This window comes from Phyllobates terribilis, unplaced genomic scaffold (genome assembly GCF_046119375.1).
Source record: "Phyllobates terribilis strain yellow unplaced genomic scaffold, ASM4611937v1 Scaffold_12__6_contigs__length_324123572, whole genome shotgun sequence".
NCBI classification, from domain to species: Eukaryota; Metazoa; Chordata; class Amphibia; order Anura; family Dendrobatidae; genus Phyllobates; species Phyllobates terribilis.
This window is the reverse complement of record NW_027362772.1, coordinates 312,762,685-312,781,099: the sequence shown is the minus strand read 5'-3', so window position 1 is coordinate 312,781,099 and position 18,415 is coordinate 312,762,685. Positions and strand designations below refer to the sequence as shown.

Here is an 18,415-nt window from a genome sequence, read left to right as displayed (position 1 = left end):
TAATGACACTCGGGGTACAGGATAATGACACTGACACTCGGGGTACAGGATAATGACAATGACACTCGGGGTACGGGATAATGACGCTGACACTCGGATTGTAGGATAATGATGCTGACACTCAGGGTACAGGATAATGACACTGACACTCGGGGTACAGGACGATGACACTGACACTCGGGGTACAGGATAATGACACTGACACTCGGGGTGCTGGATAATGACACTCGGGGTGCCGGATAATGACAATGACACTCGGGGTACGGGATAATGACAATGACACTCGGGGTACGGGATAATGACGCTGACACTCTGGGTACAGGATAATGACACTCGGATTGTAGGATAATGACGCTGACACTCAGGGTACAGGACGATGACACTGACACTCGGGGTGCCGGATAATGACACTCGGGGTACAGGATAATGACACTGACACTCGGAGTACAGACAAATGACACTGACACTCGGGGTGCCGGATAATGACACTCGGGGTACAGGATAATGACACTGACACTCGGGGTACAGGACGATGACACTGACACTCGGGGTGCCGGATAATGACACTCGGGGTACAGGATAATGACACTGACACTCGGGGTACAGGATAATGACAATGACACTCGGGGTACGGGATAATGACAATGACACTCGGGGTACGGGATAATGACGCTGACACTCGGATTGTAGGATAATGATGCTGACACTCAGGGTACAGGATAATGACACTGACACTCAGGGTACAGGATAATGACACTGACACTCGGGGTACAGGACGATGACACTGACACTCGGGGTGCCGGATAATGACACTCGGGGTGCCGGATAATGACACTCGGGGTGCAGGATAACGATAGATTGTCGTTTGCGTAGATATAGACTCGGGGTCCTGGAGTTGTCAGACGAGGGGTGACATCAGTAATGGGATGAGTGGGGATGTGTCACCGCACAATGTGAGGGGCCCCTGAGAGCAGCCGGTTCCCTCCGCAGAACATTGGGGCCTCTGCTCCGGCCCTACACCGCGCTCTACAGGCGGAGATCCCTGGAGCCACAGCTCCCCCTGCTGGCTGCTCTGGGGAGGTGTATGTGCATTTTCCTGGGATTTTGGGGCTTGTTCTGCCGCCTGCTGCTTGTTTTCCGTTATTATTATTTTTGCTGTCTCCTCCCCGGGGATTTGTAGTGAATTTTGTAAAAAAAATCTGCACATAATCAGAGAATCGAGAAACTGAACCATGAAATGAAGGGGCCGAGGCCTGTCCGTCACCTGCAGCCCCTCACCCTCTTCTCTTTATGGTAAGGTGGGCCTTAACTGTGCGGACATGAGAATGACCGTGATTTTTGCATCTGTTAATGGCGGCATTGTGCTGAGAGCAGGGATTATGCTTGTGCCGATAAGTTGGGGTCGGGCCCAGAGGTGAGAAAACGCGGTTATACGGCCCTGACGTAATTGCAGAATGTGGTTCAGTGACGATTTGCGGAATGAAGTCACTGACAGCAAGCAGAGATGGCGGCACTGGTGATGAACTGACCCCATTGTTCTTCCTCTCGCAGGGCCCCCCATCATCTCCAGCACGCAGACGCAGCACGCCTTACACGGAGAGAAGGGGCAGATCAAGTGCTTCATCCGCAGCACCCCTCCCCCGGACAGGATCGTAAGTATTGGGGTCGGGGGTCTCTACCTCTATGAGGGGGTCCGTCTGTATCTTCATTTCCAGATCAATCCCAACTTTATGCAAAATGGAAAAAAAAGGCTCTGAAAGCGCGAGAGCGTAAAAAGCGCAAAATGATAAAGTCCTCACTATCCGTTGTTCTGCTCTCTACGGTCACATAATAGCCGCCGCTCTCCGATCCCACCGGTACCGGTTCTCATGCACTGACGAGCCGAGTCCAGGAAACCTGGCAGGTGCAGAGAGGAGTGGAGCAGAGAAGAGTGGATCAGAGAGGAGTAGAGAAGAGTGGAGCAGAGAGGAGTAGAGAAGAGTGGAGCATAGAAGAGTGGAGCATAGAAGAGTGGAGCATAGAAGAGTGGAGCATAGAAGAGTGGAGCATAGAAGAGTGGAGCAGAGAGGAGTGGAGCAGAGAGGAGTGGAGCATAGAAGAGTGGAGCATAGAAGAGTGGAGCATAGAAGAGTGGAGCATAGAAGAGTGAAGCATAGAAGAGTGGAGCATAGAAGAGTGGAGCATAGAAGAGTGGAGCAGAGAGGAGTGGAGCAGAGAGGAGTGGAGCAGAGAGGAGTGGAGCAGAGAGGAGTGGAGCAGAGAGGAGTGGAGCAGAGAGGAGTGGAGCAGAGAGGAGTGGGGCAGAGAGGAGCAGAGAAGAGTGGAGCAGAGAGGAGTAGAGAAGAGTGGAGCATAGAAGAGTGGAGCATAGAAGAGTGGGGCAGAGAGGAGTGGAGCAGAGAGGAGTGGGGCAGAGAAGAGTGGAGCAGAGAGGAGTGGAGCAGAGAGAAGTGGAGCAGAGAGGAGTGGAGCAGAGAAGAGTGGAGCAGAGAAGAGTGGAGCAGAGAAGAGTGGGGCAGAGAAGAGTGGAGCATAGAAGAGTGGAGCATAGAAGAGTGGGGCAGAGAGGAGTGGAGCAGAGAGGAGTGGGGCAGAGAAGAGTGGAGCAGAGAGGAGTGGAGCATAGAAGAGTGGAGCATAGAAGAGTGGAGCATAGAAGAGTGGGGCAGAGAAGAGTGGGGCAGAGAAGAGTGGAGCAGAGAGGAGTGGAGCAGAGAGGAGTGGGGCAGAGAGGAGTGGGGCAGAGAGGAGTGGGGCAGAGAGGAGTGGGGCCCGGTAATAGTGTTCCAGATAACAATGGCGTCCAGCCCTTCTGCTCCGGAGAGCTGCACACTTCTGTGGCTCCCCAGTGTCTGGCCGTCCACCGCAGAGCATCTCCCCTGCCGCCGCCTACATAATACACTCCTGCCATACACAAGTGTCACTGCAGCCAGCGCTCGCTCCTCCGCTCCTGCAGAATCCTCCGCACATTCCAAAAATAATGATGTGGTTTCTCTGCATTCAGCCTCGCGGCTCGCACATCGCTGGGGGCCTGGGCTCCATGGAAGCTATTTTTACCTTTCCCACCTACACAAACAAGTCTGCGGATGTCGGCGTGCGCCTGCGGTCTGTGAGGGACAAACACTGCGGAGCTGAGCGAGCGCTGACGAGCTGTGTATCCGCATTCAGCAGCCGAGCGCTCGCTGACCGCAGCGCGAGGATTAGTGTCAGATGCAAACGTGACCCCTGCAGCCGCCGTGTTACCTGCGTCGTGTCCGTCACCGCTGCGCTCCCTGCTGCGCTCCCCGCTCCGTCTGGCCTTTCCTCAGGGCCCTTCCTATTTCGGACCTTTGGGGTAAGTTCACACATCGGGTATTTGCTGCAGATTTTTACACTTTTCCTTGTATTGGGAGAATTGATCCCGGCAGCGGATTTTAAATTCTGCGTTGTGACAATTTGTGCGCAGAGATTTTCAGCAATGTGGAGATTTTCTTGGACTCTGCTGATCCCGTATTACTCTGCGGGTTTCCTGCATGCAGGCTCGCGCCAAAAATCTGCACCAAACATGCAATATGTGAACCTGACCCGAGGGTGAAACTATTTTTTTGTTTTCATCATCACATTTTGAAAGCTATAGCTTTATCTTCTTGCCTATGTGGCGCTCGCCGTGCGGCACAATCACAGGACCACCCAATGCTCCGGGGCGATATTAACCCCCCGTTTTACTTGATGAAAAAATTGTTGGGAAAAAACAATAAAAATCTATTTATTTTCCTTAAAGGAGTAGTCCACTACTCGGACAGCCCCTTCTAGATCCCTCTATTCCCCCTTATACCCGATGCCGGTGCAGCAGTGCCGGTACTGGCTCCTAGGGATCTTGTGACATTGTAACAGCCAATCAGCTCTCGCTTTCTCCGAAGGTGAGGAGAGTGAAGTCAGCGCTGATTGGCTGCAGGAATCGCTGTCAGGGCATACTGGGTGTTGTAGTTTTACAATTGCTGGTCATTGCTCTAGTCACACCCAGAGCTGCAGTTCACATCCTGCAGGTTTCTTTACACCCGTATCACCCACGCGGAGGAGATGAAGCCTAATTCTCTGGCGTGTAATGCCGGAGTCTCAGGAAACTCATCAAGGTGAAGAAAGGAAACTATAAAATCCTTCACTTCTGTCTGACGGCCGTAATGAGAAATCATTGCACCGCTCCAGTCACCGCTCCAGCATCTAAGCTTCAGAGATCGACTTTATTAAATTGCTCTGTGATTGGCACATCGGATACTGAGGACGGGGAGTGAAGGGTGCACAGAGGACGGGGGTGCACAGAGGATGAGGATGGGGAGTGGAGAGAGCACAGAGGACGTGGAGTGAAGGGTGCACAGAGGACGGGGAGTGAAGGGTGCACAGAGGACGGGGAGTGAAGGGTGCACAGAGGACGGGGAGTGAAGGGTGCACAGAGGACGGTGGGGTGCACAGAGGATGAGGATGGGGAGTGGAGAGAGCACAGAGGACGTGGAGTGAAGGGTGCACAGAGGACGGGGAGTGAAGGGTGCACAGAGGACGGGGAGTGAAGGGTGCACAGAGGACGGGGGTGCACAGAGGATGAGGATGGGGAGTGGAGAGAGCACAGAGGACGTGGAGTGAAGGGTGCACAGAGGACGAGAAGTGAAGGGTGCACAGAGGACGAGAAGTGAAGGGTGCACAGAGGACGGGGAGTGAAGGGTGCACAGAGGACGGGGAGTGAAGGGTGCACAGAGGACGGGGAGTGAAGGGTGCACAGAGGGCGGGGAGTGAAGGGTGCACAGAGGACGGGGAGTGAAGGGTGCACAGAGGACGGGGAGTGAAGGGTGCACAGAGGACGATAAGTGAAGGGTGCACAGAGGACGGGGAGTGAAGGGTGCACAGAGGACGGGGAGTGAAGGGTGCACAGAGGACGGGGAGTGAAGGGTGCACAGAGGACGGGGGTGCACAGAGGATGAGGATGGGGAGTGGAGAGAGCACAGAGGACGTGGAGTGAAGGGTGCACAGAGGACGAGAAGTGAAGGGTGCACAGAGGACGAGGAGTGAAGGGTGCACAGAGGACGGGGGGGTGCACAGAGGATGAGGATGGGGAGTGGAGAGAGCACAGAGGACGAGAAGTGAAGGGTGCTCAAAGGACGCGGAGTGAAAGGTGCACAGAGCACGGGGGGATGCACAGAGGACGAGGACGGGAAGTGAAGGGTGCACAGAGGACGGGGGTGCACAGAGGATGAGGATGGGAAGTGGAGAGAGCACAGAGGACGTGGAGTGAAGGGTGCACAGAGGACGAGAAGTGAAGAGTGCACAGAGCACGGGAGGGTGCACAGAGGACGAGGACAGGGAGTGAAGGGTGCACAGAGGACGGGGAGTGAAGGGTGCACAGAGGACGGGGGTGCACAGAGGATGAGGATGGGGAGTGGAGAGAGCACAGAGGACGGGGAGTGAAGGGTGCACAGAGCACGGGGGGTGCACAGAGGACGAGGACGGGGAGTGAAGAGTGCACAGAGCACGGGGGGGTGCACAGAGGACGAGGACGGGAAGTGAAGGGTGCACAGAGGACAGGGGGTGCACAGAGGACGGGGAGTGAAGGGTGCGCAGAGGACAGGGGGTGCACAGAGGACGGGGAGTTGAGGGAGCATAGGGGATGAGAAGTGAAGAGTGCACAGAGGACGAGGACAGGGAGTGAAGGGTGCACAGAGGACGGGGGGGTGCACAGAGGACGAGGATGGAGAGTGAGGGGTGCACAGAGGACAGGGGGCTGCACAGAGGACGAAGACGGGGAGTGAAGGGTGTACAGAGGACAGGGAGTGAAGAGTGCACAGAGGATGGGGGGGTGCACAGAGGATGGGGAGTAAAGGGTGCGCAGGGGATGCGGGTTGCACAGAGGACGGGGAGTGGAGGGTGCAGAGGACGGGGAGTGAAAGATGCACAGAGGACGGGGGGGTGCACAGAGGATGGGGAGTGAAGGGTGCACAGAGGACGGGGGGGTGCACAGAGGACGAAGACAGGGAGTGAAGGGTGCACAGAGGACAGGGAGTGAAGAGTGCACAGAGGATGGGGGGTGCACAGAGGACAGGGGGGGAGCACAGAGTACGGGGAGTGAGGGGTGGACAGAGAGTGAAGGGTGCACAGAGGATGGGGGGTGCACAGGGGATGGGGAATTAGGGGTGCACAGAGGACGGGGAGTGGGGGGTGCACAGAGGATGGGGGGTGCACAGAGGATGGGGGGTGCACAGAGGGTGGGGGGTGCACAGATGATGGGGTAAATGGAGGATAGAGGATGGGGTGCCCAGAAGAAGGTAACGCGCAGGGCGGAGGGTGAGGGGCGCTCTGAGCACTTTTGATGCTGGCACCTCGGTCCCCCCTCGCCCACCAGGACAGGTGTAGTAAATGCCGGACGCCCTGGAGGAGCCCTCTGCTTTCAGCTTCTGGTGTTTTCCTACCGCTCGTTATACCTCGCACAGTGGGGGGCGCTCCTGCGCCGCTCGTGGGGTTGTCTTCTATGTGTGGCTCCATGCGATACGACTACATTTGATCCTTCTGCCCTTAGGCCTGGTCATGGAAGGAGAACGTCCTGGAATCAGGGACCTCTGGCCGCTACACTGTGGAGACGGTCAGCACGGACGAGGGCGTCATCTCCACCCTGAGCATCAGCAACATCGTGAGGGCTGATTTCCAAACCATCTACAACTGCACGGCCTGGAACAGCTTCGGCTCCGACACCGAGATCATACGGCTGAAGGAGCAAGGTGAGGGCCGGCCGCATACAGATATACATGGATCTGCATGATCATGTGACCGTTAAAGGGGAACACCACCTTACTGACAGTCATATTAGGACGGACCCCTCAGCAATGAGCGGATCGGAGGTCTTCTGTAACCCACAATGGCGACGTGTGACCGGAGTCGGAGACGTCTCTGCCCGGATATAAGACATGGGAAGAGATGAAGGGCGCGTGAGTCAGAAGTGTCTGCAGGCGGCGTTCCCCTTTAGGTTCTGCTTGCTGTCTGTGAATGGCGACAGCCGTGACATGACGACTCCGGACTGACAGCGGCCAATGACGGAGGCGGCAGCGCTGACTATAGGACTATAATGTATATATAATAATACACAATGGCGCTCCGCGAGTATTAGATCGGGGCGGGCGGACTGCTCGCCGGGTGAGAGAGGGACTCCGACTGTCAGGAGCCGCCAGAGAAAGCACTACACTTTATACCACGCCTTGTCATAAGGACAGACTGTGCTCAGATGATGGTGGTGGTAGTCCTCAGTAACAGATACATGGGAGAGGCCACTTCTGTCTCTTTCCTCTGCACCCCCTGCTGCCTCAGTGTCTGCACATGGCTCCTGCTCTGCGGCATTGTATGGATAATAGTGGTTGTAGTCCTCAGTAATAGTACATTATTATTCCCTTCCTGAAAGATTGTACTATTACTGAGGACTACAATCACCACTATCCATACGGCGTCGCAGAGCAGGAGCCATCTGCAGACACTGAGGCAGCAGGGGGCGCAGAGGAATATGCCATCTGGGGTATAGTGGGACAGGAGCAGTTGGCTTTGCTTTCCTGCTCGTTCTCCTGCGCTCCCTGCTGCCCCGGTGTCTGTGTGCGCAGTCACACTTGCTCCGCTGCGTTATTGGTTCCCGCGCAGCCCAGGCGCCGCTCCGGGTGTAGTGTCTGTGATGGATAGAAATAAATATCATAAAGGGGCAGTCCAGGGCTGGAGGAATGTGACCCTTGTAGATACAGCGCCACTCCTGTGCACAGGTTGTGTCTGGTACTGCAGCTACTCTGCTCTACTCACCTCAGTGGCGCTGAGCTGCAGTACCAGACACAACCTGTGCACAGGAGTGGCGCTGTTTAGGATGAGGCTGCAATATGAGACACACGCCACGGACTGGGGCTTTTCTGGCAGGCACCATGGTTTTCTAATACCTAAAGCCCCAACCACCCTAATAAATGTGCAAAAGATAATGTGGCCGAACCGTAATGTCGGATCTCCGCGCTCGCCCCAGAGGGGCGCCTGCGCATAAACGATGATACGGGCAGCACCGCGGGATCCATCATCGATATTAACCTCCTGAGACCAATCAGATCTGAAAAGAGGCCGGAAAATGGGACAAGATTTTACAGAGTAGAAGTAAAATGTCATCTCTTTTGTGCTGATCGAGAGCTGAATCGGGCGTTATCTACTCCAGTCACATCCAGAGCTGCAAGCACAATTCTGCTATCCTTCAATGTCTCCGAAGAGAGTCTGAAGCACAAAACGACTGATCAAACCAAGCACAGCACCATGTGGGGGCAGAGCCCTAAGTATCGGACCCTTAGAGTTCACATCCGTTCCTGCATTTGCTTGAAATCCTCTATTGAAATATGCTAATAAGGTTCTAGGTGCACTCTGGGTGTGGCCTCCCTCCACCGACTTCTTTAAAACCAGAGCTGTCAAGTAAGAAAGGGGTGGAGGTAGGAAGGTGCTCTGAACTGTTTGGCCACGCCCAATGTGCACCAAGCAGCTCATTAGCAAATATCAATAAAGATATCAAATGCAGCAGTCGATCCTTATTAGGGCTCTGTCCCCTCCTAGGTCCTGTGCTCGGTTTGTGCAGTCATTTGCTGCTGTGCTCGGTTTGTGCAGTCATTTGTTGCTGTGCTCGGTCTGTGCCGTCATTTGCTGCTGTGCTCGGTCTGTGCCGTCATTTGCTGCTGTGCTCGGTCTGTGCAATCATTTGCTGCTGTGCTTGGTTTGTGCAGTCACTTTCTGCTGTGCTCGGTTTGTGCAGTCATTTTCTGCTGTGCTCGGTTTGTGCAGTCATTTGCTGCTGTGCTCGGTTTGTGCAGTCATTTGCTGCTGTGCTCGGTTTGTGCAGTCATTTGCTGCTGTGCTCGGTCTGTGCCGTCATTTGCTGCTGTGCTCGGTCTGTGCAGTCATTTGCTGCTGTGCTCGGTCTGTGCAGTTATTTGCTGCTGTGCTCGGTTTGTGCAGTCATTTGCTGCCGTGCTCGGTCTGTGCAGTTATTTGCTGCTGTGCTCGGTTTGTGCAGTCATTTGCTGCTGTGCTCGGTTTGTGCAGTCATTTGCTGCTGTGCTCGGTTTGTGCAGTCATTTGTTGCTGTGCTCGGTCTGTGCATTCATTTGCTGCTGTGCTCGGTCTGTGCAGTCATTTGCTGCTGTGCTCGGTTTGTGCTGTCATTTGCTGCTGTGCTCGGTTTGTGCAGTCATTTGCTGCTGTGCTCGGTCTGTGCAGTCATTTGCTGCTGTGCTCGGTCTGTGCAGTTATTTGCTGCTGTGCTCGGTCTGTGCAGTTATTTGCTGCTGTGCTCGGTTTGTGCTGTCATTTGCTGCTGTGCTCGGTCTGTTCCGTCATTTGCTGCTGTGCTCGGTCTGTGCAGTCATTTGCTGCTGTGCTCGGTTTGTGCAGTCATTTGCTGCTGTGCTCGGTTTGTGCAGTCATTTGCTGCTGTGCTCGGTTTGTGCAGTCATTTGTTGCTGTGCTCGGTATGTGCAGTCATTTGCTGCTGTGCTCGGTTTCTGCAGTCATTTGCTGCTATGCTCGGTCTGTGCCGTCATTTGCTGCTGTGCTCGGCCTGTGCAGTCATTTGCTGCTGTGCTCGGTCTGTGCCGTCATTTGCTGCTATGCTCGGTCTGTGCCGTCATTTGCTGCTGTGCTCGGTCTGTGCAGTCATTTGCTGCTGTGCTTGGTTTGTGCAGTCACTTTCTGCTGTGCTCGGTTTGTGCAGTCATTTTCTGCTGTGCTCGGTTTGTGCAGTCATTTGCTGCTGTGCTCGGTTTGTGCAGTTATTTGCTGCTGTGCTCGGTTTGTGCAGTCATTTGCTGCTGTGCTCGGTCTGTGCCGTCATTTGCTGCTGTGCTCGGTCTGTGCAGTCATTTGCTGCTGTGCTCGGTCTGTGCAGTTATTTGCTGCTGTGCTCGGTTTGTGCAGTCATTTGCTGCCGTGCTCGGTCTGTGCAGTTATTTGCTGCTGTGCTCGGTTTGTGCAGTCATTTGCTGCTGTGCTCGGTTTGTGCAGTCATTTGCTGCTGTGCTCGGTTTGTGCAGTCATTTGCTGCTGTGCTCGGTTTGTGCAGTCATTTGTTGCTGTGCTCGGTCTGTGCATTCATTTGCTGCTGTGCTCGGTCTGTGCAGTCATTTGCTGCTGTGCTCGGTTTGTGCTGTCATTTGCTGCTGTGCTCGGTTTGTGCAGTCATTTGCTGCTGTGCTCGGTCTGTGCAGTCATTTGCTGCTGTGCTCGGTCTGTGCAGTCATTTGCTGCTGTGCTCGGTCTGTGCAGTTATTTGCTGCTGTGCTCGGTCTGTGCAGTTATTTGCTGCTGTGCTCGGTTTGTGCTGTCATTTGCTGCTGTGCTCGGTCTGTGCCGTCATTTGCTGCTGTGCTCGGTCTGTGCAGTCATTTGCTGCTGTGCTCGGTTTGTTCAGTCATTTGCTGCTGTGCTCGGTCTGTGCAGTCATTTGCTGCTGTGCTCGGTCTGTGCCGTCATTTGCTGCTGTGCTCGGTCTGTGCCGTCATTTGCTGCTGTGCTCGGTCTGTGCCGTCATTTGCTGCTGTGCTCGGTCTGTGCCGTCATTTGCTGCTGTGCTCGGTCTGTTCAGTCATTTGCTGCTGTGCTCGGTCTGTGCATTCATTTGCTGCTGTGCTCGGTCTGTGCCGTCATTTGCTGCTGTGCTCGGTCTGTGCAGTCATTTGCTGCTGTGCTCGGTCTGTTCAGTCATTTGCTGCTGTGCTCGGTCTGTGCAGTCATTTGCTGCTGTGCTCGGTCTGTGCATTCATTTGCTGCTGTGCTCGGTCTGTACCGTCATTTGCTGCTGTGCTCGGTCTGTGCCGTCATTTGCTGCTGTGCTCGGTCTGTGCAGTCATTTGCTGCTGTGCTCGGTTTCTGCAGTTATTTGCTGCTATGCTCGGTCTGTGCTGTCATTTGCTGCTGTGCTCGGTCTGTGCAGTCATTTGCTGCTGTGCTCGGTCTGTGCAGTCATTTGCTGCTGTGCTCGGTCTGTGCATTCATTTGCTGCTGTGCTCGGTCTGTGCCGTCATTTGCTGCTGTGCTCAGTCTGTGCCGTCATTTGCTGCTGTGCTCGGTCTGTGCAGTCATTTGCTGCTGTGCTCGGTTTCTGCAGTTATTTGCTGCTATGCTCGGTCTGTGCCGTCATTTGCTGCTGTGCTCGGTCTGTGCATTCATTTGCTGCTGTGCTCGGTCTGTGCCGTCATTTGCTGCTGTGCTCGGTTTCTGCAGTTATTTGCTGCTATGCTCGGTCTGTGCTGTCATTTGCTGCTGTGCTCGGTCTGTGCAGTCATTTGCTGCTGTGCTCGGTCTGTGCAGTCATTTGCTGCTGTGCTCGGTCTGTGCATTCATTTGCTGCTGTGCTCGGTCTGTGCATTCATTTGCTGCTGTGCTCGGTCTGTGCCGTCATTTGCTGCTGTGCTCGGTCTGTGCCGTCATTTGCTGCTGTGCTCGGTCTGTGCAGTCATTTGCTGCTGTGCTCGGTTTCTGCAGTTATTTGCTGCTATGCTCGGTCTGTGCCGTCATTTGCTGCTGTGCTCGGCCTGTGCAGTCATTTGCTGCTGTGCTCGGTCTGTGCCGTCATTTGCTGCTGTGCTCGGCCTGTGCAGTCATTTGCTGCTGTGCTCGGTCTGTGCATTCATTTGCTGCTGTGCTCGGTCTGTGCAGTCATTTGCTGCTGTGCTCGGTTTGTGCCGTCATTTGCTGCTGTGCTCGGCCTGTGCAGTCATTTGCTGCTGTGCTCGGTCTGTGCATTCATTTGCTGCTGTGCTCGGCCTGTGCAGTCATTTGCTGCTGTGCTCGGTCTGTGCATTCATTTGCTGCTGTGCTCGGTCTGTGCAGTCATTTGCTGCTGTGCTCGGTTTGTGCAGTCATTTGTTGCTGTGCTCGGTATGTTCTCCAGGATCCTCTCTGGCTGTCTCTCCTCACAGTGCGCTCAGCTCCTGCTGGTTCAGTGTCTGCACAGAACACGCTGCAGTCGCCGGAGGGCCTGGGTTGTATAGTTTTGGATATAGTTCCAGATGCAGAGTATCCTGTGCGGATCTTGTTCTCCAGGATCCTCTCTGGCTGTCTCTCCTCATCAGCTCCTGCTGGTTCAGTGTCTGCACTGAGAATCTCCTGCTCATCTCTATGTGCAACATAGAAGTAGAGTAGTAATTTGGTCCGTGCTTCCCTGGTCTGGCATCCAGTGCCATCCTCCAAGGTCTTCTTTTTTGCTCCCAGCATGACGTCACACGGGCCTAGTAAGCGCCAGAGACTCCCAGGATGTCAGACGCAAAAGTGAAGACCGGATTCCATGGAGAACGGGAGCCGACTCTGGATCACGTGAATGGAATGGCTCCTCTCTACTTGGACCAGGTGTACGGACACCTTGTACTTGAGCACTGCAATGCATTATGGGGTATCTTGAATGCAATTCCAAGAACAACAGGGGGGATTCCAGCTTCATAAATTTGCAAAAAAGTTTATTCCATAAAAATAGATTCCATAATCAGAACAGGTGCAGCAACGCGTTTCGAACGCAACAAACCTGTGTTCTTTATCAGAAATGTCCCTCGTGCTCTGCCCTTCAGGACGCCTGAGTCCGGGTGTTTCCTTCACTTCACATCTTGAATGCAGCTTTGGATGTTATTGGAGTAGAGGACGGGAATAGCCGGGGATTCAGTGAATCCACAATAAATGAAGTTCTTTGCAGGCTCAGGACATGGCGGTGCTCGCTCTTGAGCGCTCCCATTAGTTCGCAGATCGCCGCGCGGTCACCCTCGAGAGCGTTCTCCGTATACAGTACCGTATCGTGTGTCCGTCAATGTCAGCGACACTTCACACCCGCTCGGGTCACCGCCGCCTGCAGCCAATCGGTCCACCCGGATCCCACAGCTGTGAAATGCGTTTAGCTGGAAACGTCTCCAGAAATCCAGATTCCCGAAAACGAGGACGAGAGACGAGGAGGACGATCAGTTAGTGAAGTTGGGAGTGAAGATGTTTGACTTGTGTAATGTCTGCAGCCGGAGGGCCGGTGCGATATCACCGCGCGCTCCATCACCGCGCAGTCCATCACCGCGCACTCCATCACGCCAACCTCATTACACTGTCTGGGAGGTTATTATGGCGGCTAATGTAGTAGAAGGAACGGAGAAGCCTTCAAGGTGAAATCTGACAACTAGCGCTGCAGAAGAGACTGAAGAGACGGAGAGCAAGGAAGCGAAGAGGACGCCATATTCATCCAGAAATAAGACTGCAAAAATAGCCGCCGCGCTGCAGCGAGAGCGGATCCAGAGACGAGGCGGCGGCACAAAGAGAAGCTGCAGATACACGGGTACAGCAGAGCCGACATTGTCAGCGCGGCAGAGTCGACATTGTCAGCGCGGCAGAGTCAACAGTGTCAGCGCGGCAGAGTCGACAGTGTCAGCGCGGTAGAGTCAACAGTGTCAGCGCAGCAGAACCGAGTGTGTCATTCTGCATAAGCTGACAACCTCTCACATGTTATGCAGGCGGGTTGTCAGCAGTCATAGTTGTAGTATAAGATGGGATTTATTGTGGAGAATGGAGCTGTACTTCTTACAAGAAAATTACAAAAAAAATAAAACCATCTGGCCTATATCGTCACTACTCGTCATCTCACAGGATGACCCTCAGTCTGATCCAAGAAACTTTTCAGATTAAATGATTGCCGGAGCCGCACATTAAATCACATAAAAGATGAATATCGTCATTTCAGTAATGTATCTCGTATTGATCCGTGCTCTACTGAAAGCCTCATCTCAGCCTTAAAGGAGAACTCCTCCCGGAGAATCATCAGCTTCAATACCTGTTTTCTTTAATCCATAATATGAAACAGTAATATCCTGCGGCTCATAACCAATAATCCATTAGAAAATCATAAAACTTCATTAGAATCATCGGCATTAAAATTTCTTTCTGAAAATAAGAAAGTTATCAAAGTGACAAAAATTCACTTAATAAGTCACATCCATATGGGCCATGTACAAGAATATAACTGCTATAATACTGCTCCTATATACAAGAATATAACTACTATAATACTGCTCCTATGTACAAGAATATAACTACTATAATACTGCCCCTATGTACAAGAATATAACTACTATAATACTGCCCCTATGTACAAGAATATAACTACTATAATACTGCCCCCTATGTACAAGAATATAACTACTATAATACTGCTCCTATGTACAAGAATATAACTACTATAATACTGCCCCTATGTACAAGAATATAACTACTATAATACTGCCTCCTATGTACAAGAATATAACTACTATAATACTGCTCCCTATGTACAAGAATATAACTACTATAATACTGCCCCTATGTACAAGAATATAACTACTATAATACTGCTCCCTATGTACAAGAATATAACTACTATAATACTGCTCCCTATGTACAAGAATATAACTACTATAATACTGCTCCTATGTACAGGAATATAACTACTATAATACTGCCTCCTATGTACAAGAATATAACTACTATAATACTGCCTCCTATGTACAAGAATATAACTACTATAATACTGCCCCTATGTACAAGAATATAACTACTATAATACTGCCTCCTATGTACAAGAATATAACTACTATAATACTGCCTCCTATGTACAAGAATATAACTACTATAATACTGCTCCCTATGTACAAGAATATAACTACTATAATACTGCCCCTATGTACAAGAATATAACTACTATAATACTGCTCCCTATGTACAAGAATATAACTACTATAATACTGCTCCCTATGCACAAGAATATAACTGCTATAATACTGCCCCTATGTACAAGAATATAACTACTATAATACTGCCTCCTATGTACAAGAATATAACTACTATAATACTGCTCCCTATGTACAAGAATATAACTACTATAATACTGCCCCTATGTACAAGAATATAACTACTATAATACTGCTATGTACAGGAATATAACTACTATAATACTGCTCCTATGTACAGGAATATAACTACTATAATACTGCCCCTATGTACAAGAATATAACTACTATAATACTGCCCCCTATGTACAAGAATATAACTACTATAATGCTGCCCCCTATGTACAAGAATATAACTACTATAATACTGCCTCCTATGTACAAGAATATAACTGCTATAATACTGCCCCATATGTACAAGAATATAACTACTATAATACTGCCCCCTATGTACAAGAATATAACTACTATAATACTGCTCCTATGTACAGGAATATAACTACTATAATACTGCTCCTATGTACAAGAATATAACTACTACAATACTGTCCCCTATGTACAAGAATATAACTACTATAATACTGTCCCCTATGTACAAGAATATAACTACTATAATACTGCTCCTATGTACAAGAATATAACTACTATAATACTGTCCCCTATGTACAAGAATATAACTACTATAATACTGCTCCTATGTACAAGAATATAACTACTATAATACTGCTCCTATGTACAAGAATAGAACTACTATAATACTGCCCCTATGTACAAGAATATAACTACTATAATACTGCCCCTATGTACAAGAATATAACTACTATAATACTGCTCCTATGTACAAGAATATAACTACTATAATACTGTCCCCTATGTACAAGAATATAACTACTATAATACTGCTCCTATGTACAAGAATAGAACTACTATAATACTGCTCCTATGTACAAGAATAGAACTACTATAATACTGCTCCTATGTACAAGAATATAACTACTATAATACTGTCCCCTATGTACAAGAATATAACTACTATAATACTGCTCCTATGTACAAGAATATAACTACTATAATACTGCTCCCTATGTACAAGAATATAACTACTATAATACTGCCCCTATATACAAGAATATAACTACTATAATACTGCTCCTATGTACAAGAATATAACTACTATAATACTGCCCCTATGTACAAGAGTATAACTACTATAATACTGCTCCTATATACAAGAATATAACTACTATAATACTGCCCCTATATACAAGAATATAACTACTATAATACTGCTCCTATGTACAAGAATATAACTACTATAATACTGCTCCTATGTACAAGAATATAACTACTATAATACTGCCCCCTATGTACAAGAATATAATTACTATAATACTGCCCCCTATGTACAAGAATATAACTACTATAATACTACCCCCTATGTACAAGAATATAACTACTATAATACTGCCCCCTATGTACAAGAATATAACTACTATAATACTGCTCCTGTATTCAAGAATATAACTACTATAATACTGCCCCTATGTACAAGAGTATAACTACTATAATACTGCTCCCTATGTACAAGAATATAACTACTATAATACTGCTCCTATGTACAAGAATATAACTACTATAATACTGCTCCCTATGTACAAGAATATAACTACTATAATACTGCTCCTATGTACAAGAATATAACTACTATAATACTGCCCCCTATGTACAAGAATATAACTACTATAATACTGCCCACTATGTACAAGAATATAACTACTATAATACTGCCCCCTATGTACAAGAATATATCTACTATAATACTGCTCCTATGTACAAGAATATAACTACTATAATACTGCTCCTATGTACAAGAATATATCTACTATAATACTGCCCCTATGTACAAGAATATAACTACTATAATACAGCCCCCTATGTACAAGAATATAACTACTATAATACTGATCCTATGTACAAGAATATATCTACTATAATACTGCTCCTATGTACAAGAATATAACTACTATAATACTGCCCCCTATGTACAGGAATATAACTACTATAATACTGCCCCCTATGTACAAGAATATATCTACTATAATACTGCTCCTATGAACAAGAATATAACTACTATAATACTGCCCCCTATGTACAAGAATATAACTACTATAATACTGCCCTATGTACAAGAATATAACTACTATAATACAGCCCCCTATGTACAAGAATATAACTACTATAATACTGCTCCTATGTACAAGAATATAACTATAATACTGCTCCTATATACAAGAATATAACTACTATAATACTGCTCCTATGTACAAGAATATACCTACTATAATACTGCCCCTATGTGCAAGAATATATCTACTATAATACTGCTCCTATGTACAAGAATATAACTACTATAATACTGCCCCTATGTACAAGAATATAACTACTATAATACTGCCCCTATGTACAAGAATATAACTACTATAATACTGCTCCCTATGTAGAAGAATATAACTACTATAATACTGCTCCCTATGTACAAGAATATAACTACTATAATACTGATCCTATGTACAAGAATATAACTACTATAATACAGCCCCCTATGTACAAGAATATAACTACTATAATACTGCCCTATGTACAAGAATATAACTACTATAATACAGCCCCCTATGTACAAGAATATAACTACTATAATACTGATCCTATGTACAAGAATATATCTACTATAATACTGCTCCTATGTACAAGAATATAACTACTATAATACTGCCCCTATGTACAAGAATATAACTACTATAATACTGCCCCCTATGTACAAGAATATAACTACTATAATACTGCTCCTATGTACAAGAATATAACTACTATAATACTGCCCCTATGTACAAGAATATAACTACTATAATACTGCTCCTATGTACAAGAATATAACTACTATAATACTGCTCCTATGTACAAGAATATAACTACTATAATACTGCCCCTATGTACAAGAATATATCTACTATAATACTGCTCCTATGTACAAGAATATAACTACTATAATACTGCCCCCTATGTACAAGAATATAACTACTATAATACTGCCCTATGTACAAGAATATAACTACTATAATACAGCCCCCTATGTACAAGAATATAACTACTATAATACTGCTCCTAAGTACAAGAATATAACTACTATAATACTGCTCCTATGTACAAGAATATAACTACTATAATACTGCCCCTATGTACAAGAATATAACTACTATAATACTGCTCCTATGTACAAGAATATAACTACTATAATACTGCCCCCTATGTACAAGAATATATCTACTATAATACTGCTCCTATGTACAAGAATATAACTACTATAATACTGCCCCCTATGTACAAGAATATAACTACTATAATACTGCCCTATGTACAAGAATATAACTACTATAATACTGCTCCTATGTACAAGAATATAACTACTATAATACTGCCCCCTATGTACAAGAATATAACTACTATAATACTGCCCTATGTACAAGAATATAACTACTATAATACTGCCCCTATGTACAAGAATATAACTACTATAATACTGCTCCTATGTACAAGAATATAACTACTATAATACTGCTCCTATGTACAAGAATATTACTACTATAATACTGCCCCCTATGTACAAGAATATA

The 18,415-nt window shown here is 48.3% G+C and overlaps 1 protein-coding gene across 2 annotated transcripts in view; it reads left to right on the top strand.

Annotated features, from left to right (window-relative positions):
• The window catches only part of KIRREL3 (kirre like nephrin family adhesion molecule 3), a 1,173,775-nt gene that overhangs the window by 1,123,381 nt on the left and 31,979 nt on the right, over positions 1–18,415 (top strand). For both annotated transcript variants that reach the window (XM_073657428.1, XM_073657427.1), the window contains exons 11-12: positions 1,552–1,652; positions 6,542–6,740. In XM_073657428.1, the coding sequence (XP_073513529.1) occupies positions 1,552–1,652; positions 6,542–6,740 (300 nt within the window). The remainder of the gene's footprint in view (positions 1–1,551; positions 1,653–6,541; positions 6,741–18,415) is intronic.